Source organism: Balaenoptera borealis (assembly GCF_965194805.1).
Source record: "Balaenoptera borealis genome assembly, chromosome: 1".
Lineage (NCBI taxonomy): Eukaryota > Metazoa > Chordata > Mammalia > Artiodactyla > Balaenopteridae > Balaenoptera > Balaenoptera borealis.
Window position 1 is genome coordinate 173937200 of NC_138860.1, and position 24349 is coordinate 173961548.

General features: G+C 45.7%; 1 protein-coding gene across 7 annotated transcripts in view; it reads left to right on the forward strand.

Annotated features, from left to right (window-relative positions):
* Nucleotides 1-18200, forward strand: part of PAFAH2 (platelet activating factor acetylhydrolase 2) — a 45983-nt gene extending 27783 nt beyond the window's left edge. For 2 of the 7 annotated variants that reach the window (XM_082366833.1, XM_082366839.1), the window contains 2 exons: nucleotides 261-415; nucleotides 6417-8374. In XM_082366833.1, the coding sequence (XP_082222959.1) occupies nucleotides 261-415; nucleotides 6417-6511 (250 nt within the window). In that variant the 3' untranslated portion in view covers nucleotides 6512-8374. The other 5 variants (XM_082366834.1, XM_082366835.1, XM_082366836.1 and 2 more) reach the window with 5 other exon arrangements.
* The last annotated feature ends 6149 nt before the right edge of the window (nucleotides 18201-24349 follow it).

Genomic DNA, 24349 nt, shown 5'->3' on the forward strand with positions numbered 1-24349 from the left:
TGGTCTAGGAGTTGAAGCAGCTTTGAAGGCAGGTATACCTCCTTTCAAATCCTAGCTCCATCCCTTACTAGCTGTGTGAACTTGGGCAGATAATTTCTCTCCTCTGGTCTGTCAAAGAGGAAAATACTTCCCTTACAAGATAGTTGTGAAAATTAAGTGAGATAATGCATGTAAAGCACCTTGCACATTGTAGGTGCTTAAATATTTATGTGCCCTAGCCTCCAGAGCCCTGCCAGATACTTGTTTTTCTTTTCTTTTAGTGGTTCTGTTCATCGGAGTCAAACTGACTTTGCTTTTGTGGCTGGTAACTGGATTGGTAAATTCTTCTCCACTCAAACCCATGGGAGCTTGGACCCCTATAAAGGTCAGGAGACTGTGGTGCGGGCCATGCTGGCCTTCCTGCAGAAGCACCTTGGTAAGGAGAGAACTGGGGCTTGTGGGGCAGCTGGGGAGGGTCTCTTAGATTTCCCTGCACAGTGATCTATACTGACATGTCTCAGATCAGGGAGATTTATGCCAAAACGTGAGTGAAGGAGAGAGTTACATAGAATTCTAGAAAGAACACTTAGCTGAAAGTTTGGAGATCCTGATTCTGTCTCTTACCACCTGAATGATCTTGGCCTAGTCATTTAACTTTTCTGAGCCTTGGTTTCCTCACTGTAAATGGAACATTCACCTCTCTCTACTCCACTACCTCTGTTTTAACTCATTAGCACTCACCTTATCTGTGTTGTGGAGGAGGTTATGACGATAGGTGGGCTAAATTGTGGAAGTGCTATTTAAAAAAAGAAAAAGCATAGAAGGATGATGATTCATGTCATAAATCACAGACCAGCAAATGGCAAGACCTGTAGAGGTCTTTGGTCCAGCCTCCCACCCAGAGAAGACATCCTCTCATTATCTTCCCTGCTGTGTGGCCACGCAGCATGGAGAGTGCGCTGCTCTGAGGGTCAGCGCTCTCCGTCACTGGAAACTTCAATAGTTTTAAGAATTGATATTCTAGTTAGGCTTTTTTTGGTTACAAGGACTAGAGATCCACTAATTTACCTCGAGAAGAAAGGAGAGTTTGTTTATGAGAGTACACCTGGCCAGGGAGGGAAGGGAAAAGTTACGGGAACCGAGGTAGCTTGTAGGACTGACTTCTCTCTGTCTCTCTCTTGGGCTCAGTCTCTCTGTCTCTTCCTCTCATGACATCTCTGTTTCTCTTTGCTCTGGTCTGCATTTTTCCTCTTTCCCGTCTGTGCTTTTACTCTTGCTGAGAGCATCTGCGTATCCACTGTTTCTGCTTCCTCATCACTTCGGTTGGCTTGAACCGCTTGCGGCTTGTTCTCTCTCCCCGTGGCATCCTTTCATCTTCAGCTCCCTCTGCTCAGCGCCATACTTCTGGGATTTCTTAGACCAGATTGCCAAGAGAAACAACTTGGTTGTACCAGCTCATCTTTACCTGCCGAAACACGTTGTAGGCCACTGCCCAACCCGGGCCCGGAGCTCTCTTGATCAGATGTCCCTTTCTGATCCAGTCAGAACGGAGTAGGCTACCATTATCTGTGCAGGGCTGATCCCTCAGCAGGTGCTGGGTGTAAGGCAGCTTCCTTCAGAAGGGAAGTTAGGTTTGACCTAACTCTAACCTAAGACCAAGATCTGATTCTTTGTAACTCCTCCCCACTTGCCCTGGGTATCCCCTCAAGAGCTACCCCGAGAAGCCTCAGACTGCTGTACATGGCAGCTCTTTAGATATTTGAAGTCACCTATGGTGTCCTCTCTGAGTTTTCTGTTCATTAAGCTAAATGTGCCTGGTACCTCCACCTGTTCCCTGTGCAGTTTCCCTTGGGGCCATTTATTTCCCCCTTTGGATGTGCTGTTTGTTGGTGTGCCTTTTAACATGTGCTGCCCTGACTTGAACACGACATGCCTGATGGGGTCTGGCCAGTGCCTGGTACAGCAGGACTGTCACCTCTGAGCTCTGGACACTAGACTTCTAGTTGGATGGCCTGAGTGTATTAACCTTTCCACCAAGTGCCAAACAAATCTGATTTGGATTGAGTTTGCTTTTAAAATGTATCTGTCCTATTTTGAATGTATTGACTTTTTGAACCTAAAATTACATTTTAATATTTATGCCTGTTCACTTCATCTTGCTCATCATGAGCCATTGTGCCAGCATGGGTTTAGAGCCTTTAGGGTTAATAGAGACCTTAGAGCATCATTCTTATCACTTGGTAGGAGAGGAATGGATCCATGTCTCAAGACTTTAATGGGGCCTGATTACACGGTCCTCAGCCCACTTTCCCTGTTTCCCCTTAGGCATCATATCATTAGGGAAGAGCTAAAGATGACAGGGGAGCCCACCATGGCATGATTGCTCTCCCTTGAGTAGCAATGTCCGTTGAGCTAAGATACTCACTATTGGAGACCAGCAGAAGATTAGGAGAGTCTTAGATTGTAGGAAGATTGTTGAGGACGTGCTTTATGCCAGGCCTTCTGCTAAGTACTTTAGTTACATTAGCATGTATAATCCTGCAGATGGCCCTTTCCAATGGGTGCTTTTATTATTAACTCTGTTTTACAGACGAGGATACTAAAGCTTAGAAAATTTGAGTAATTCATCCAAGGTTATCTGGTTAGTAAGTGGCAAAACCAGAAAGCCCCCTCGGCTGTCTGATTCGAAAGCGCAGGTGCTTCATTGCTGCACTGTTCTGGCAGTGGCTCTGCTGACCCAGGGATGCACTGAGTCTTCGGGAGACACAGAGGACAGGCCCTAACTCTGACGGAACGGAAAGGACAGCTAAGAAAGGAGGCTCCCTAGACAAAATGATGCTTGTCTTTAATGTTAGAGATGAGTAACGCTCACTAGGCAGGGAGGGGCCAAGGGTCTTCTAGACAGAGGCACAAAGACTGGTGTGGGCTTGGTCAGTTTTGAGAAGCTGTGTTTAGTGTATTTGGAGTTCAGGATAGTGAATTGTTGGAAGATAAAGTAGAGAAGTGGGCAGAAACCAGATCTAGAAGCCCATGTATTTGCTGAAATAAGTTTGAATTTTTTTTTAAATTTATTTAATTTATTTTTTATTTATTTTTGGCTGTGTTGGGTCTTCGTTGCTGTGTGCGGGCTTCCTCTAGTTGTGGCGAGCGGGAGCTACTCTTTGTTGCGGTGCATGTGCTTCTCATTACGGTGGCTTTTCTTGTTGCGGAGCACGGGATCTAGGTGCACGGGCTTCAGCAGTTGTGGCTCGTGAGCTCTAGAGTGCAGGCTCAGTAGTTGTGGTGCACAGGCTTAGTTGCTCCGCGGCATGTGGGATCTTCCCAGACCAGGGATCGAATCCATGTCCCCTACATTGGCAGGCGGATTCTTAACCACTGCACCACCAGGGAAGTCCCATAAGTTTGAATTGGGCTGTGAGTGTCCTTGGTGGGTTCTAAGCAAGGGATTGTCATGATTAAACTTGTGTTTGTAGTCTGGCTGCATCATGGAGGATGGGTGAAATGGGGCAGTTTGAGAGCCTTCCCAGCAAAGAGCCCAGCTAGGAGGCTCTTGCAGTATCCAAGTGATTAAGAGATAAGACAGTGAAAAAAGGCAAAGTCTCTCAGCTTGGGGTAATTAGTTTTGCAAAGAGAAAAGCTTTCTGGTGGCCATTTCCCACAGTACATTGTCACGTGGGAAACTACAATAGGTTGTAGGTGGCTCAGGTGAACTTCTCACCACTCCTAAAAAATACCTGTGATCCTAAAAAATACCTCTGAGAGCACATGTTCCGCTGACACAGGGATTGTGTTACCTTCTGTTAAGAAGATTGGTGTTTCTTTCATATGAACTACATGCAGCTCCTGTCTCCAGCTACTCATCCTCCCTCCCACTCTCCTGGAAGACCATTTCACACCTTCTTCTTTCTCTTCAAAGCTCTAACACCTTCCCCCCCATCCTGTCTCTCAGCTGCTTAACTTTGTCTCCCACTTCACTAAGAAAATGGAAGCAGTCAGTACCTCCTCAAAATCCCAACACTGCATCTACCTACCTTCTTGCACATACTCAGCTTTCTGTCTGGTTCCTAGAGGTTCCTACTCAAGTTGTCTAACTGGGCCAACCCCTCCACCTGCACGGTGGATGTCACCCTCTTTGGTCTGCTCAGGATGATTGCGCCAGCAATTTTTTCCTCTTTACCTTAGATCATCAATTTTTCCCCCTCCGCTGGTTTATTTCATGCTGAAATTTCTCTTGAAAAGAATCTGTCTTGACCCACACTTTGCCCCCCAATTACCACCCTGTTTCCCTGTTCCTCATGATAGCGAACTCCTCACAAGAATGTCTTCACTTTCTCTGATTCTTCTCTTCCCATTCTCTCTTGAACCTACTCCAGTCAGCCTTTTGCATCCCAGTCCTCCATGAAAACTGCCCTTGTCAAGGTCACCGGTGACCTTCACGGGACTAAATCCAGCGTCACTTCTCATTCCTCATCTCACTGGGACTCTCAGCAGCTGCTGACAGAGCTGGTGACGCCCTCCTCTGTGAAGCCCTGTCTTTACTTCCAAGACGTCCCCCTGCGGATCTCCTTCCCTCTCAGTGTCTGCTCCTCCTCCATCTGCTTTGCTGCTTCCAGGACTCAGTGCTTGGACCGCTTCTCTACCTGTATCCCCTCATGTCTTCTAGTCTCATGGCTTTAAATGCCATGTCTGTGCTGACAACTCTCCAGTTTATGTCTCCAGTTTGATCTCGCCCATGAACATCAGATTTATATAACCCACTACTCAACATCTCTACTTGGACGTCTTAGGGACATCACACACAAGAACGGCTTTCAACTGCAGTCTTTCCCTCATCAGTTAATAGTAACTCCATCCTTCTAGTTACTCAAACCAAAGTCCCCATTCCTTTCTCTTACACCTCCCATCTAATCCCTCAGAGAATCCTATTGGCTCTACCTTCAAAATACAAATGGAAAGTAATCACTTGGGGCTTCCCTGGTGGCGCAGTGGTTAAGAATCCGCCTGCCAATGCAGGGGACATGGGTTTGAGCCCTGGTCCGGGAAGATCCCACATGCCGCGGAGCAACTAAGCCCGTGCGCCACAACTACTGAGCCTCTGCTCTAGAGCCCGCGAGCCACAACTACTGAGCCCGCGTGCCGCAACTACTGAAGCCCACACACCTAGAGCCCATGCTCTGCAACAAGAGAAGCCACTGCAATGAGAAGCCCACGCACCGCAACGAAGAGTAGTCCCCGCTCGCCGCAACTAGAGGAAGCCCGTGCACAGCAACAAAGACCCAACGCAGCCAAAAATAAATAAATAAATAAACAAATTTATTAAAAAAAACAAAAAACAAACCAAAAAACCATTGTACTGTCCCTTCCTCCTGTCACCCCCATCGCCCGGCCACCAGCACTGCTTCTGTCTGGCTCTCATTTTTGCCACAGCGCAGCTCACCTTTTCATATCCTATGTAGTTTGTTTTGTTTGTTGTTATCTCTGCCTCCTAGATTGTGAGCTCTGGGAGGATGAGGGTTTCTATTTGTCTGTGGCTGTATTTTTGGCATCAAGAACAAACTGTGGCACATAGTGGTGTGCTCATTAAATTTTGAATTAATGAATATGTCGCTGTTTGTCGAGGACCTGTTCCATGCCAGGTTCTTGGCAGGGCCCTGGGGATCTGAAGATGAAGGAGAGTGGTCACTGCCTTCTGTCCCAGCTTTTTTGTTTGTTTTGAACAAAAACACCATTTGCCTGCTCAGCTGTGTCCTACTCCCTCAGCCTGCGGCCTTGGACCCTTTCTGACTCTTCTCGCCAAGTCATTAGATCCATCTGCCCGTGGTCCCAGGGCCCTCTCTTGAATTGTACCTGGTATTATGCTGCTTCATGATGTTGCTGTCCTATGCCTTCTGCCCTTCACTGACGTGGCCCTGCTTCCACATTCGCTGGTTGGCGTGTGAAGGATCTGTTCTTGCTCAGCAATATCCATGGGCTTGGAAGTGGGCTTTCCACTTTCTCACCCTTTCTGACTGGGGTTTGAATTCTGTCTCTACCACTCACCAGCTGTAATGGCTTTGGACAAATCAGGTAGCTTCACTGAGGCTCAGTTTCCTCAACTGTGAAGTAGGGCCAATATGGTACTTAACACATAGGGATATTATGAAAATTAAATGAAACAATGCATGTTTAGCAAAGTTCCTGGAATGAGTTATCCTTCAATAAATGCTACCTTCTGTTATTATTATCGTTACTGAGTTGTTATGGGTTAAGCAAGGCATTTATGAAGCACATGTATGAATAGTAGTTATCATTATTTCTTCCACCATCACAATCACCGTAACCAGTCCTTTTAGTATCCCAGGTGCTCCTCTCTCTAGTATGACCCACTACATCCATGGTAGCTACTCTTTGATGTAACCTTACAACCGTTTACCTAACCTGGTTTTTTTCTCATTCAGACCTGAAAGAGGACTATGACCAATGGAACAACCTCACTGAAGGCATTGGACCATCACTAACCCCAGGGGCCCCACACCATCTGTCCAGCCTGTAGGCACAGCGGGTCATTTGTAAAAGGTCACTGAGCTGAGTTCCCATTTGGGGCCTGCCCAGGGACACCCACGTCTTCCTTTCAGGAAGTGGTCATCATGACCCTTCTGCACAGACTGAGAGGATGTAATCACACTGCTGATTGGATAACCGGGTACTTGGATCTTGGACTTGTTGATCATAAACTCACGTTGGGACTTGGGTCACTCACTGATTGGCAAACTGACTTTCTGGGGACTGAGCCCTGATGGTGTGGGGAACAAGCAGTGGGATGGGGCGAGGGAGGACCCAAGCCCCAAGCTGAGCACTGTGAACGCTATTAACCCAGCCAGCTGACTCCCTCATCTTGGGCCAGTGTGGCTTCTGCAGTGGGAGAAATGGAGCCAAAGGATGGAGGGAAAATTCCCACTGTCCGGACCTCTAGCCCAACCTGGTGCTATCTCTTCTTCCCCCTCCACCTTCTCCCTCCCCAGGGCTGCTTGGGGAGTTCTAAACACTTTAGGTAGCTTTCTAGGATATGGACCACCATCAGATTTTCTGTTTATTTTCAAGCCTTCTCACTACATGAAACATAGTCCCAGGCATTTAGTCAGGATGAAGTTATACTTGTGAGCCCGTGGGAGAGGCAGAGAGCATTGTCCTGATAGCATAAGGAGAGAGGCTGAGGGACAGCGGGTACCTCAGAAGCTCTGGATGTCTTAGAGTTTTGCTGAAAATGTAGCTTGACAGGAAACAACACAAGTAGGTTGGGGTGGAGAAGGGAGAATAACAGTGTTAAGTAGCCATTTGATCAGGCCCTCACCACAAAAGGGAGGGAGTTTGATCGGTTCGAATTCAGGAAGCCACCCCTAGAGAGAAGTCTTAGGGACACTTTGGTCTTGCCTCTTACCTCAGATATCGTGAGCCTCCAACTTGCTCAGAATCAGGGTGCTGTAGTTGTCTTCTGGCTCTGAGGCCCTAGTCTCAAATTTAAGTCAAGATATAGGTTGAATTTCCATTCTGTTCCATTTATAATATGAATGATATTAATACTCATGTTTGCCTAATGATATGTTTGCCTAGAATATTTTCTGTATTTAAACTGCATTACAGCAAGATGGGGAGCCATCTGGAAGTAACTTTTCCTTCTGTCTTTCTTTGATTGCTTACCACTTGTACCCATGTGGAAAAAAACTTTAAAAGGAAAGGAAGTCTTCCTAGTGATCTAGTTCAAAGCTGTCTGGGAACATCAACCTGAAACACCCCTCTCTACTACTCTAGACCTCTCACCTCGGTCCAAGTAGGGGACCCCAGAGGAAGCAAGAGCAAGAGGGAAATGCGTCTCTGCGCAACAGGGCCAAGGTCAGTGTCACCAAAGCAAGCTGGGACTGTCTCCCATCTCTCAACATCTATTCTTTCTCAGAGGTGAAACACCAGATCCATTGAGGCTGTGGACCTACCTGGGGAGGATCTGTGGATTCCAGTGAGACATAGCATAAGGAGAATATCGTTAAAGCCCTGGCTCTAGAATTCTATAGCGTGGTTTTGAGTCCAGGCTCCACCACTGCTAGCTGGGTAAATTTGAGCAAATTATGTTCTCTTTTTAGTCTCAGTTCCTGCATTTCTAAAATGAGGATCTGCATTATGAATAGTTAGGAGGATTAAGTGAAAAGATGTATAACCCATGGATTATTTAAAAGTATGTTTCCTACTTTCTAAACATGTGAGATTTTTCTAGTTACCCTATGGCTGTTGTTTTCTAGCTTAATTGCTTTTGGTCAGAGAAAATGACCCACGTGGTTTTCATCCTGAGACTTGCTTGTTGCCTCAGTGTGAGGTCAATTTTGTAAATGTTCCATGTATACTTAATAAGACTGTACATTCTGAAGTTGTTGGCTCACTGTTTTTACTCAAGCACACATTATGGATTTCCTTCTATGAGAACACATACAGATATATTGTAGGGCCTTTTAACCCCTAGACAGGGACCAGAGCCCCTCAGCACTCACAGAACCAGTAGAAGCCATCCCTTGTGCCTGGGGCTGGTTCTGCAGACGCTGAGAAGTCAGTTCTGACAGCATTAGAGCGTGAGACCCAACTTCTGCCTTAGACCCATAAATAATGCAGGTATATTTTGTAAAGACCTGGACCCTTCCTAGAGAAAGAAGTTGTTCGGAAACTGGATCCATCTCCTCTATTCAGTTCATGTTCTGGTAATGACTCATTTATCTGATGTCATTGGAGTAGGTGAATTTTCCTCACTGAAAATTATCCTTTAAGTCACACAATATTATATTGACTATAATATTGGAGGGTAATTTACCAAAAAGATAATGCGCACACTTCTTAATGTGATCTGACCTCATTTAACTTTTTAAAATGTTTCAATCAGGATAGATTCAATTTTACAGTAGTGACAAACAATCCCAAAAAGCGATAAAAGTTTATTTCTTGCCTATGCTTCTTGTCCTCTGTGGGTCAGCTCGAGACTCTCCTCTGCATCATTTTTATCCTCACTTGGGGAACCAGGCTGGCAGAGCTGCCATTATCTGGAAATGTTGCCATTGGCCATGGTGGAGCAGGAAGAGAACATGGCGAAGCACCCACTTAGCCCTTAAAACTCCTGCCCAGAAGTGACCCTCATTATTTCCATTCCCATTTCATTGACCAAAGCTAGTCATCTGGCCGTACCTAACATTCCATACCATCCCCAGAGAACAAAAACACCTGTGACCAGGTCTAATGCCAGCGCAGTGGCGCCCTCTGGTCTGTGAAGATGTGGAGAGCTGTTTGCACCTACACTACATGGCTCCCAGCTGCTGGCCTCTTAGTTCTTTTCATTGCTTTTCGTAGTTTGTGTTGTCTCCCTTGTGGTCAGCCTGCCAGCCATTCTTCACTACCTTGACTGTGCCACCCCCCAGCAGCTCTCCCTGTTCACTTCAAATTTATAACTTCTGATCAGCCATGTTATTTACATCTGTCTCAAGTAAAACTAAATAGTCACTGAGAGAGGGCTTTAGGGACGTTCCTGCAACTAGAATGCACTGCCTTTAGTGCTTAGACTTTGTAATCCTTCCTTTGACTGCTCAGAGTGGGTATCACAGGCCTTTGATCTTTTGTCCCGGTTTTTTGTTAGCTTCTGCGGAATCAAATGGCACCAGTTAAATGGCCTTTTAAATAAGCAAGGTAATCCTGCATATTAATTGACATGTACTGATAAATTGCATTCTAGTGAATCCTTTCCAAAAGCAAAGAAGATGTCTTGGGTTTCTTTTGCATCTTCTTGTTCCCCATCCCGCTATAGGACCGTACCTGTGGAGGCATCCTAGTGGTATAGGTATATTGTGAAGTTTCTGTGCACAGAATGGTGTGTCCGTTAGGAAGGATGGTAAGTAAATACAGGATGGAATGAAATTCCTCATCCCTCCCACTTCCTGGACGTGTCAGGCTAAGACTGATTGGGTTCTTGTTATGCTCTCAGCAGTCCCCAAGCCCCTTGCCAGCATGTGTCCTGATACAGCTCCCCTGCTTTCCCTTCTTCAAGAAGACTACTGGGCTCTTGAAATGTCAATTGATGGATTCCAACTCTATGTCGTGGCCTTGTGGGGACATTCGTCTGCCCCCTTTTTCTTCTGGGGCACCACTTACCTCTGGGCCTGCAAAGTGACAGAGGGACAGGACTCTGTACTTGGGACCTAGGAAGTCAGTAGGAAGCTCACTTCTGTCTCATCACAGCCAGATGCAGAGGCGAAATGTCCCTGGCCATAGCTGCATGGAAAACGGTATTATCATCATCGTAATAGCCAACATTTATTGGGCCCTTACTGTGTGTCCCAGACTGTGCTCAGAGCTTTACATGCATCATCTCATTTGCTGTTCACAGTAAGCCCATGAGGTCAGGTGGTATTAGCCTCATTTTATGTATGAGGAAACAGAGCTATAGAGAAGTGATTTGATCAAGCTCTCACCAGAAAGAATTTGGCAAAACTGGAATTTAGGCATCAAAATCCAAGCTCTTAATCACTGGGCCATACGGCCTAATAGATACACTTGGTTTTGCACCTTCTCCATCTCTTTAAACTGTCAGGTTCTGGACTTCCATGGTGGCGCAGTGGTTAAGAATCTGCCTGCCAATGCAAGGGAGCCGGGTCTGAGCCCTGGTCCGGGAAGATCCCACATGCCGCGGAGCAACTAAGCCCGTGCGCCACAATTACTGAGCCTGCGCTCTAGAGCCGGCAAGCCACAGCTACCGAGCCTGCGTGCCACAACTACTGAAGCCCGCGCGCCTAGAGCCCGTGCTCCGCAACAAAAGAAGCCACCGCAATGAGAAGCCCGCGCACCGCAACGAAGAGTAGCCCCCGCTCGCCGCAACTAGAGAAAGCCTGCGTGCAGCAACGAAGACCCAACGCAGCCAAAAATAAATATAAATAAATAAATAAATTTACAGAAAAAATAAACTGTCAAGTTCTGAGGAATGTAATTTCATGAGATTGAATCAAGAAGGTCAAACTCTCCAGCAATTTCTATGTGACTTGTATTGAGATTCAGCAATATCCTTAGTGCTACTGAGAGGTGGGTTTGGGGGAGAGAACTGAGCTTTGCCGAGGACTGTGGGCCAGGTGCTCTGCTGATTTGCCAGATGAGGAAAACAGTTCAGGGACGAAGAACATGGTCAGAAATCAGACAACTCCAAAGCTATTAGCCCTGTGACTCTATGCTAATTTGTTAACTTCTATGAGCTTCAACTTCCTCATTTGTAAAATGGGAATTCTGATAGTATTTACTTATTAGAGTTGTTGTAATAATTGAATGAAATAATGCATGTTAAGCGCTTAGCACAGTGTCTATATTACGGGCTTAATAAACATCAGCCATCACTAGTATTGTTTTATTTGGTCCTCCTTACATACCCATAAGGTTAGGTATAATCTGCCCTTGTGCTGAATGGCCCCACATGGTCTTGGTCTAATTCTTATTCCAGCTTCTCCAGTTTCAGTGAGCTTCCTCACATGATGGCTGCTAACTGCCCCTCAGCTACTACTGTCGTGGGAAGGTGGAGCTAGATGGAGAGAGACAGTTTTTCCATTCTTTTCGCTCTGATCTCCCTGCTCCTCACATCAAAAATCAAAATCCACACCACAGTTCTAGCTGTGCAAGTTCTCTTCACCACCAGGGAGAGGCTACACTCCTAGGTTCTGGTTTGGGTTTTAATTTCACACCCAATCATCCAAACACACACATCTAAGCACCAGATGTAAACTGAAGGTCCTGATATGTTGAGTGTTGAGTGGGAGACTCAGAGAAGGTCTGTGTAGAAGTTGGCCAAAGGGACGAGGACCTGGGGATAGGGAGTTTGTTGTAGAGGCTAGTTTATGAATTTTTGTCTGCTGCCTTTGAGTCTGAGGTCAGGGGGTTAAAGTGCCCCATGACCTCCTCAGGAGAAACTCCCAGGCCTGAGAATGGCCTGTGAATGACCTCTGCACAGCTCTCTCCCTCGTTGCCATATCCGATTCCTGTGAAGTCCTCTTGTTTCTTCCCTCGCCATGGTGCTCACGCCCAGCCCATCCTTTCCATTTCACTTGAGTTTAGTCCTTCCATCAACTCACCCTGGAATAAATTTTATAGCCTCCTGGACTCGAACCTCTCTTTTCCCTGCATTCTGCCACCAGATCTGCCTGACACACCACTTTTATAACAAAATACCAGCCTGGAAGTGTGGTCTAACAGAAAGATGACCAAACTAATTGTCTGGAGCCCCGGGTTCTTGTCTTGACTCTCTCACTGTCCCTCACTCTGTGGCCTGTGTGTATGCTTTCCTCTCATGATTTCAGCTTCCCTATCTGCCAGCTGGGATGTGGGGTGGTGGTCGAGTCTCTGTCACCGAGTTGTCAAGAATCTACAAGATTCCCTTTCCTCTGTAGAACTGCATCTGTGCCCCTCGCTGTCTGTTCTTGCCTTACCTCTCCTGTCCTCTGCTTCTTTACCGCGCATTCTTCTTTTTCCCTTTAATATGCCCACCCATCCCCCAAACAAACATGCATGCCCTTTCTCGTGATGTTTTTGTGCTTGCAGGGCCTCCCAGCCTCCTTTCTGTACATCCAAACACTGCGATTCGTTTAGGCCCATTTTGAGTTCCACCTCGTCTACGAGAGCCTTCTTGATTAGATTCAGCTAACATTTGATCTCTTGGCCTCCTGCTCCCCAAGAGACATAGATTCTGTGCCATATTTAGTATTTCACTTTATTACATTATTCCAGGAGCAGGACCCATCTGTTGGATGGGAAAAGCATCCTCTTGTTGACTGACATGGGGAGCAGAGATTGCTGTCCCCTCCCCACATGCCCCCATCAGCAGGCTTCTTGTTCCCCAGCCAGACTTGGGAGCAGCTGGTGTTCGTCCAGCCCTCAGATGTCTCCAGCTGCTCCTGCTTCCTTTTTTTTTTTTTTTGGTTTTCCCAGATCCCAGCTGTGGGGCCCAGGGCAGAGCCAGTGACAGAGCGGCCAAGGGCAGGTGGAGTAAACTGAGATCCATGGACATGTAGCATTTGAGAGTTAAAAAGCGGGCAAAACTGAGCACAAATCCCACCAGTGTTGAATGAGGGAAAGTAGTTTGCCAGCTTATTTTTCCCATCTTGCTTTCGTCTAAAAAAAGAAGCTGCTCAGAAATACAGTCCTCAGCCTGCTAAACCAGATGGTCCCTAGATGCTCAGCCTGCCAAGTGTGCATGTATAATTATTCCTTTTCATGGAATCACACCCAGGTCTGAATTCAGACACTGACACTTTCTTTTGCCATTTGATCTAGAGCCAGTGAACCCTTCTGAGCCTTTCTTTCTTCTTCTGTAAAATGGGGTCACTAGGGTCTGCCTTGCCCACCTCGGGATTTTTTTGGGGGAGAGGGTTTCAATATAAAATGTAAGAGCACTTTGTAATTCACAAAGCACTAGACAAGTATATGTTGCTGTTAATAATAAAAGGGCCATATTTTGCTTTTGCCATAGCGTGCTACTACTTAATGAGCACTTGTTCTGTGCCAGATACTGTGCTAAGTGTTTTACCTACCTTGTGGCATTTAACCCTAACAACATTCCTGGAAGGAAGTGCATGTTGCCCATACAACAGATCAGGAGAGTGAGGTTCACAAAGATTTGCTAGTCCAGCCATAGTCACCGGGCATGTATGTAAGTGCTGGAGCCAGGAACCGAAACTTTTGGGTTCCAAAGGCAATGCTCTTAATTCCTGTTCATTCCTATCTAACAAAAAGAAAGCAGTTCTTTACCCTGTGGAAGCTAAAATACCCCACAGTTTGATCTCCAGTAAATGTCCTAAGCAGTTGGGTCATGCAAAGAGTCATTCCTGTTGAAGACCTGACTGTGTCCTAACAGTATAACTTGAGTTGCTTTTCTAGCAGTAGAGGTAGCCTGGTTCCATCCATCCATCCATCCATCCATCTACTCATATAAAGTTAACAGTTCAGGGAACGTATCTATTAGTACTGTACTCTATAAACAAGGAAGCCAACCAGCTGGCAGAAAAAAATTTTTAAGTCTCTAACCCACATATTGTAGATTCATGATTTTCAGCTCTAGATGCACATCAGAATCACTTTGGAACTATATAAAAATACAGATGCCCTGGCCATGTCTCCAGAGACTCAGAGAAGCTCATTCAGAAAGAATAATGTGGGGACCAGGGGTGTGTGTGTGTGTGTGTGAGATAAACTCCAGGGGTATTCCTGATACGCAAGGGTTTTCAAAACCCTTGCTATGCCTTAACACTATTAGCCTATTTTACCTTCCTTTATGGATCAGGAGTAATTGCTAGCTGGAAATATAGAATCATTAAGTTTTAGAATTGGAAGAGCCCTTACATCTTTTGGTCCAAGAGGAAACCAAATCTCAGAAAAATTCATCAGGTAGTTGCCAGACTTTAAAATCCAGATCTTTTGACTTCCAGTCTAGTGCTTTAGATACATCCATGGGTAACAGGGTTTTGTCGAATTATTAAGAAAATCCTCAGGACCCATTCACCATGACATCCATGATTTCCAGCCACCATACTTCGGAGTTTTTGTAGGGAAGGAGCCTGGACTAGACTCAAATGGCCGTTCTCATATGTGTTCATTCATTCTATAAGTGCTTACTGAAGCCTGTGTTATGGCTGGCCCTATCCTCCTGGAACTGGATCTAGAGGGCAAGAAAGGCAAGTCACAGGAGGGCCCCATGTGATGAGTGCTATAATAGGGAGTGTATCAAGCTCAGAAGTGGCACACGGTGTTCGATTCAACTTCAGCAGAGGAGAGGCTAAAAAGTCTTCACAGAGTATCATATACTTGAACTTGTCATTTGTATTAGTTATCTATTGCTGTATAATAAATTACCCCCAAATTTAGCAGCTTAGAACAGCAAACATTATCTCACACTTTATGGCTCAGGAATTCTGGAATGGCTTAGCTGAGTGCTTCTGGCTTAAGATCTCTCATGAGGTTGCAGTCAAGATGTCAGCTGGGATTTCTGTCATCTGAAGGCTTGACTAGGATTGGAGGATCCACTTCCAAGCTGTCTCACTCACATGGCTGTTGGCAGGAGGCCTCAGTTCCTTACCACGTGGAGCTCTCCATAGGGCTGCCGAAGACATGGCAGCTGGCTTCTCCCAAAGCAAGTGATCCAAGAGAGGGTAAGGTGGAAGCTGCAGTGTCTTTTATGACCTATCCTTGGAAGTCATACTCCATCATATCCACACAGGTCAGGCCTATTCAGTGTGGGAGGGGACCACACAAGGGCATGAATACAACGAGGTGGGGATTATTGGGGGCCATCTTGGAGGCTGGCTGCCTTGTTGTTGAAGATGAATGGATTTTTCCAGATAGATGAGGGAGACGAAAGGCCTTCCAGGCAGAGGAAATAACATGTAAAGGCACAGAAATGTGAATATTAGAGCAGAGCATGGTCAGGACATCGTAATTGGCTTGGAGAAAACAGGTGAGAAATAGGGATATAGGGGCGCTTACTGAAGAAATCAGAGGAGGCCTTCTATGCCAAGTGAAGGAGTTAGGCCTTTATCAGGTAGATCAGTGGTTTTCAAATGTTTCTGCATATTAGAATCACGTGAGGAGATTTTAAAACTTCCAATGCCAAAGCTGCACCCGTATCAATTAAATAAGAATCTCTGGGAGTGGACCTGGACACCAGCAGTTTTCAAAGTTTCTCACTTGATTCCAATATGCAGCCAAGGTTGAGAAGCAGTGCAACCTCTGCTCACCCAGGAAAAGAAATATTAGAACTAGAAAGGCCCTATCATCAGTACTCACCCCCTCACTCAGGTATTATACGTTTCATCATCTGTACCAACAAGTAAGCAGAAATATCTAAACTTTAGCAGCCCTGAGTAAGTTCTCAGCATCCTAAATTGCCTGTTATTTATAAATTTCCAAACCTAATGTTGATGCCAATGTTCTTAGATTAACATAAGCACTCTAGAGGGTTTTTTTTCTCCCCACTTAACACTGTGTCATATATGCATTTCTGCGTGGTCCTCACATCCAACAGTCTGAGGCAGTAGAGTGTAAAGGTTAGGGGCACGGCCCTCCGAGTCAGATGGACCTCTGGATTTGAGTCCTGAGGACATCACTTATCAACTTGTTGGGTGATTTAACCTCTCCAGGCTTCAGTTAACGCATCTGAAAGATGGTGATAACGCCTACGTCAAAAGATACTTGAGGATGTTAAATGAGATCATGTGTGTCAAGACCTCTGCCTAGTGCCTGGTATGTAGTTAGTGTTTAATAAATGTTTGTTATTATTCAGCATTCCAAATGGCATTTTAACATTCTGTTGCATCAACTCTTCCCTGCCTCCCCTCCCCCTCCCCAAGTCTGCTTAGCAGTTCTCTCCGTTGCCAGGGTATTTGAGCCATTTCTAGTTGTTTTTAGCTATAATATTATACATGTCTTTGTAGAAATTGGTGGGGTGTTTTTTTAAAAGTTATTTCCCTAACTTATTAGGTGTGGAATCTGAAGATTGGAGAGGTAAAGTAACTTGTCAAACAAAGGTCATACTGCTTGTTAATGGCAGAGCTAGGACTAGGGACCAGGTCCCAGACACCCTGAGTCTTAACCGTTTGTTCTTTCTACCCTGCCACCCAGCCCCCATTGAAGACTGGCCCTTCTTGCCTTCTCTTCTCCAGGCTGAATGAGTCAGATCTCCCATTGTATCCTCTGACACCTCCTCTCCTACCCTTTCATCATCCTAGAGGTCCCTCATCATCCCAGTATAATTGGAGCAGCATCTCTGCTTGTCCCCTGGGGAGTGGGAGCAGATGACGACTAATGCTTTGGAGACCCGGACTCATCTCTCGGCGCCTCTGGACCTCTGTTGGTTGATGTTGTGCCGTCAGATGGGGACGGGGATCCTGTCTGATTCAGACATACCCCTCCCTCCTACCTGGACTGCTGTCTGACTTCATCAAACCCACCTTCTCAGAACAGTAGAGTTTAAAGGGACCAGAGAGACCATTCTCTATCCCAGCCCCTGTTATTTTAAAAAGTGAAGAAACTGAGGCTCAGTGATACAGGTTGATCAGTAGCAGATCTGGGACTGGGACCCGAGCCTCCTGACTTCCAGTGTGGTGTTGGGGAGAGGGCACTAGAGCCAGGCAGGCGGGGTGTGAGTCCCAACCGTGTGAACTTGGGCAAGTGAGTTAAATGATGCTCAAGTTCCTTTTCTGTAAAATGGCGATACCCAGCTTGAGGATGCTACAAGGGTTAAATGAGGTAAGGAATGTAGAGAATGGGGCACTGTGCTCAGCAAATGGTAGGTATTAGGTATTAGGACTTAGAGCTTGGGCTTTGGAATCAGAGAAACTATTCAAATCCTAGACACCCACTTATCAGCTATGTGGTCCTGGATGACTTGGTTTAATGAGATCTTGCTTTAACAAGAGCTAGTACTTACTGAATTTCCTTGTTCCAGGCATTATGCCAAGTGCCTTAGAGATATTATCTCAGGTAACTTTCCCAACAATTTTTTGAGATAGGTAACATCAATATTCTGATTTTATGAATGAAGATACTGAGGCATGAATCAATTTATTTTCTGATTAATCTCTAGTTTTGAATTATTTTCTGCCAAACACACCCCTCTTCTCTCCCTCAGTGCCTAAGAATTTTCTCCTGCCTTTGAGCTTTGGAATAGGCTATAGTCTCTCTCTCTCTCTCTCTCTCTCTCTTTTTTTTTTTTAAATTTTATTTACTTTAGGCTGCGTTGGGTCTTCGTTGCTCTAGTTGCGGCAAGCGGGGGCTACTCTTCGTTGCGGTGTGTGGGCTTCTCATTGTTGTGGAGCAAGGCTCTAGGCACGTGGGCTTCCGTAGTTGCAGCACGCAGGCTCGGTAGTTGCGGCACGAGGGCTCTAGGGCACACGGGCTTCAGTAGTTGTGGCACACGGGCTTAGTTGCTCCCTGGCATGTGGGATCTTCCCAGACCAGGGATCAAACCCGTGTCGCCTGCTTAGCAGGCGGATTCGTAACCACTGTGCCACCAGGGAAGTCCCCAGGCTATAGTCTCTTAAATGCCCCCTCACCCCCGTCTCTTCACTGAGTTCTTTTCCTCTACTCTTTCCAGCATTGCTGCTAACTCTCCTCCTCTAAGAATCCTACCCTGTAAGCCTCATACCAGCTTCCCCAGCATCTTCTCTCTCCTGTCTGCTGCCAGCTGTGGATCTATTCCTCAGGTTTGTTAGTTTTACTTTTCTTGGTATGTATCTCCTATCCAGGTCCTCGTGGTGCACCCTGGTTCCCCCTTAACACAAAGCACTTCCCAAGGGACAAATGTCCCTGGCCAATGCAATGCAACCAACATCATACCTGCTTGTGTCACTGCTGGACCAGGTACTGGGTGCTGTCCTGACCCTTTAAGCCAGGCTGACAAATCACATACCGCTAACCCCTGCTCCACAAAAGCGAGACTCAGATTTCACACCCAAAATGTGCAAGTCTGAAAACATGAGTGCTGGCAAAAATGTAGAGCATTGGACCACTCATACCCTTCTGGTGGGACAGCCACCTTGGAAATATAGAGTTGAAGATGCTCATATCCTCCAATCAGCAAGTGGCATATGTCTAAAGAAATCCTTGCTCACACATACCCGTGTACAAGGAAACACATACAAAAATGGTTCTTGCAGCATATAAATGTTACTTCATAACAAGTTATTGTTTCCCAGAAAGCTCCAGCTAGAGTTTTTAAAAATAATGAAAATACTGAATTTTTAAAAATCACGCTTCATTAAACGTTTTATTGTGGTAAAATATATATAAAATTTACCATTTTAACCATTTTTAAGTGTACAGTTTTGTGATATTAAGTACATTCAGGTTGTTGTGCAACCCCAAAATCACGTTTTTTAGTGTGCATATGTTTAAATATCTAGATGGTAGAACCTAGTAAATTAGGAAATACCTACATTATTAACAAAACATTAAATAACCAATATTTTCATTCATCTTAGCATTTAACTGCCTCTTTTTTACTGTTGACATAATAGATATGTGTTATTTTTTTTCTTTCTAATCCTTGTGCTTCTATTTTTTCCAACTTTAAATTATGAAAAAATTCAAACAGAGAAAAGCTAAAATAAAAATACAAGGAACACCTTTAAATGCACCACCTGAATTTAATAATATGGAGGCTCTTATTCTTCTTCAGTTTATGAAATGCCACCTTCATAAGTATCTAAGGTTAGTTTCTCTCTTTCCTGTCTCCCATTCAGGTCCATTTCGTGCTGGGATTCCTTTTCCATTTTGCTAGAGTATGCATACTTTTTTGAAATGAAGCATGAGAGGGAAAATTGTAGGACCTCAATCTTGTGTATGCTAATTTGGCTGTGGAAAGAATTCTAGGTTCAAATTCATTGTTTCCCTCAGAACTTTGAAGACCACACTTTTTTGTCTTCCAGCATACACTACTGTGGGTAAGAAATCTGATGCCAATCTAAGTCTTGGTCCTTTATTTCCAGAAACTTTGGAGGCTGACCTTTATCCTCAAAGGTCAGAAACTTCACCAATATGTGCCTAGTTATGCATCTCTTTTCGATCGAAAGACATTTATGAATAAAGGACTTGGTTGATTGGTATAAACAGATAGCTGGTTTAGGTTTCCTCTGAAGCATGTAAGTTTTCCTTTCACAGAGGATCTCTTTCCTGAGTGGGAGGTCTGACCGTGGACTCTGACAAGTGGGCAGGGCCTGTCAATAAACAGGCTTCTCTTTAGGCAGTCTTGGGATCTCCATAAGTGCCAAAATAAAGAGTGGAATAATGTGTTAGGGGTCTGTTCGTTGCAACTGACAGAAAACAGACTTGATCCAGTTTAAGCAAAAAGAATTTATCGGCTTAGGAAGTTTGAAGTGGGGTTGCTGAGTGCATGGTGGCAACATGGCTGCCAGCAGCCCCAGATTCCCTTCATCCTTACAGTCCATGATCCTGGAGGAAGATCCTGAAGCTGTTCTCTCCAGGGATCATATTGTTAGACCCCATGGAAGGAGGCTGACTCTGCTTGGATTCTGTACCCTCCTCTTGGACCAGTCACTGTAGACTGGAGTTAGGTACTGAAATTGGCCAGGCCTGAGCCGTGGTCCACCTCTGATGCCTGGGGCAGGCGTGGCACTGTGACTGACTGTTCACAGAACCATGGGATGGCAAAAGGGCAGGCAGCCTCCCAAAGGGCAGAATTCCAGGCAGACGGACCACCCATATCCTCATAGGGATTCTAGGGTATTTCATTCCCAGATGGAGTTGTTTCTTTCTCTTCTGGGACCTCTGGCTTTTTCACTTGGGAATCCTCCCTAAGATCTCTCACTTTGTTTAGAAAGTACTTCCAGGACTTCCCTGGTGGCGCAGTGGTTAAGAATCCGCCTGCCAATGCAGGGGACACGGGTTCAAGCCCTGGTCCGGGAAGATCCCACATGCCGCGGAGCAACTAAGCCCGTGTGCCACAACTACTGAGCCCACGTGCCACAACTACTGAAGCCCGCATGCCCAGAGCCCGTGCTCTGCAACAAGAGAAGCCACTGCAATGAGCAGCCTGCGCACCACAACGAAGAGTAGCCCCCGCTCACAACAACTAGAGAAAGCCGGCACACAGCAACGAAGACCCAACGCAGCCAAAAATGAAAATGAAATAAAATAATTTAAAAAAAAGAAAGTACTTCCAATACCTTTAGCAGATTTTAAAGCAGCCATTCAACCATGGATGCATTGAAGTAGCACTATTCATCTGAGGAAATTTACCGTACAAACCAAATCATTAAATTTGTATATATTTTTTACTATCAAGTGGCACATGCTAAGCAGACATCCTCAATTCCACTCTGAGCCCCAGGCAATGCCAGCTCTCACCTCTGGAAATCAAGGATGGAGAGGGGCTCAGAGACATGGTAGAAGTCAGGAATGGAGTCAAGGTTAATGATGGAATGAAAGTCAGGGGTAGGGTGAGCATCAGAGGGAAAGTAAGGGTTGGATATGTCTTTTATAAGCAACTTGATAGTATTTAAATGGTAATTTTATATTTTGACTCAATTCTATCAAAATGTCTCCCATGTCAAAATGTCCCCCATATCAAATTGGCTTAGCCACACTGCCCTGCTTTGAAGCACAGTTGGACTGAAACTCAGATGGCTGACTCTCAGGCCAATACTCTTATCAGATAGGGCACGGTCTCCTGGCAGATTGGGCTTAGGCCGGGGCAGGACAGATTCCAGGCCCAGACTCTGCCCTCATTTGCCTCCCATAGGTCACTGGCTGAGCAGTTGGCCTGAGCAGATGCTCCACCCATCCTTTGTCTCACTCCCCACACCCCCTTCCTCTCCCTCCTGGGTTGCAGATCTGGAAGGTGAGTGTGGAACAGGCAAGGGTGAGCTAGCTGGCTGCTTCCACTCCCAGCCCCCATCCCCAGCCCCTGCCACTCAGTCTCTCTAGCCTCCTCGTCTTTGATAAATAAAGCTGAGGCCCAGAGGATGCCCTCACTTTCCTGCTGCACCCAGTTTAAGCTTGGGAGCTTCAGAGCCTGTAAGACTTCCTCTAAACTGCTTTGGGTGGCTGGGAAAAAAGGCCACCGACCCTGGATCCCGGAGCTGGAGCCCAGGTGTAAACAGAACAATTGCCTGCCCAGAGAGCAGTCCCTCTTCACTTTAGGGTTTCAGCCTTGAATCGCTATTTTTATTTAGTTATGTTTTTTGTTTTGATTTCCCTTTGTTTTTTCCCCCCCATGTATTTTCCCACACCTCCCCCTGCCCAGCACCCCCATTCTTGATTAAAAGATGCTGTCAGTTCAGGCTGCCATAACAAAGTACTATAGGGTGAGAGGCTTAAACAACAGACATTTATTTCTCACAGTTGTGGAGGCTGGAAGTCCAAGATGAAGGTGCCAGCTGATTTGGTTCTGGGTGAGGGCCCCTTCCTGGCTTGCAGACAGCTGCCTTCTCTCTGTGTCCTCACATGGCAGAGAGAGAGAGCGATCTCTCTCTCTCTCTTCCTCTTCCTATAAAATCATTAATTCTGGGCTTCCCTGGTGGCGCAGTGGTTGGGAGTCTGCCTGCCAATGCAGGGGACATGGGTTCGAGCCCTGGTCTGGGAAGATCCCACATGCCGCGGAGCGACTAGGCCCGTGAGCCACAACTACTGAGCCTGTGCGTCTGGAGCCTGTGCTCCGCAACAAGAGAGGCCGCGATAGTGAGAGGCCCGCGCACCGCGATGAAGAGTGGACCCCACTTGCCGCAACTGGAGAAAGCCCTCGCACAGAAACAAAGACCCAACACAGCCATAAATAAATAAATAAATAAAATTTTTTTAAAAAATCATTAATTCTATCGTGAGGACTCCACACTCATGATCCCATCTATACCTGATTATCCTCCCAAAGGCACCACTTCCAAATACTATCACATTGGGAGTTAGGGCTTCAACATTTGGGGGGAAGATACAAACACTCAGTCCATAATAGATGCTTATTATAGAAAATTTTGAAAAATACACAAAAATAAAACAGAGGAAAAGCACAACATACTCTACCGTCAAAAGATAGTGTTAGAAACTTCTAGCATATTTCCTTCAAGTATTCCTCAACATTTACATTATTTTTTATTTTTTATTTTTTTTAAATGATGCTCTCTTTTTTAAAAAAAATACATTTATTTATTTTTATATTTATTTTTGGCTGTGTTGGGTCTTCGTTTCTGTGCGAGGGCTTTCTCTAGTTGCGGCGAGCGGGGGCCACTCTTCATCGTGGTGCGCGGGCCTCTCACTGTAGCGACCTCTCTTGCTGCGGAGCACAGGCTCCAGACGCACAGGCTCAGTAGTTGTGGCTCACGGGCCTAGTCGCTCCGCGGCATGTGGGATCTTCCCAGACCAGGGCTCGAACCCGTGTCCCCTGCATTGGCAGGCAGACTCTCAACCACTGCGCCACCAGGGAAGCCCCGACAAATACTGTTTGATTCCACTTTCTTTTTCTTTTTCTTTTTAAAAACTATTTATTGGCTTCCCTGGTGGCGCAGTGGTTAAGAATCTGCCTGCCAATGCAGGGGACACGGGTTCGAGCCCTGGTCCGGGAAGATCCCACATGCCGCGGAGCGACTAAGCCCGTGTGCCACAACTACTGAGCCTGAGCTCTAGAGCCCGCAAGCCACAACTACTGAGCCCGCATGCCACAACTACTGAAGCCCGTGCGCCTAGAGCCTGTGCTCCACAACAAGAGGAGCCACTGCAATGAGAAGCACACACACCGCAACGAAGAGTAGCCCCTGCTCGCTGCAACTAGAGAACGCCCGCATGCAGCAATGAATACCCAAAGCAACCAAAAATAAATATATAAAATAAAAAATAAATTTATATTTAAAAAATATTTAATTTATTTTATGTATTTATTTTGGCTGCACTGGGTCTTAGTTGTGGCATTCTGGATCTTCAGTTGAGGCACGCAAGATCTTTTAGTTGTGGCATGTGGACTTTTTAGCTGTGGCATGTGGACTTCTTAATTGCGGCACGCATGTGGGATCTAGTTCCCTGACCAGGGATCGAAACTGGGCCCCCTGCATTGGGAGCGCAGACTCTTACTCACTAGACCAGCAGTCCCCAACCTTTTTGGCACCAGGGACCAGTTCTGTGGAAGACAATTTTTCCATGGACGGGTGGTGGGGTGGGGTGGTTCAGGCGGTAATGCGAGCTATGGGGAGTGATGGGGAGCAGTGGGGAGCGGCAGATGAAGCTTCGCTAGCTCGACTGCCACTCACCTCCTGCTGTGCGGCGCAGTTCCTAACAGGCTTCGGACCTGTACCAGTCTGAGGCCTGGGGGTTGTGGACCCCTGCACTAGACCACCAGGGAAGTCCCAACACTTACTTTAAAATATATATATTATACATAAAACTTTGTGTCTTATAAGCATTTTCCCATATTAAACAATCTTTACCTTTTATAATATTTATGTATTCACCATTTTAAATGACTGAATAATATTTTACTCTATAACTGTACTATAATTTATGTAAGCAATCTCCTAATGCTGGGTGCTGAAGTTGTTTTTACTTTTTTACTGTAAAAATTAACGTTATTTCTCGTGATGGAACTATTCTATGTCTTGACTATGGTGGTGATGCCACAAATCTACATGTGATAAAATTGCATAGAACTAAATAAACACAAATGAATGCACACAAAATAGTGAAATCTGTCGATTGTTTGAATGGTAATTCCTTGATTATGATTATACAAGATATTATTGCCATAGACTGAATGTTTTTGTCTCCTCAGAATTCATATGTTGAACCTAATCCCCATTGTGATGGTGTTTGGAGGTGGGGCCTTTTGGAGATGATTAGG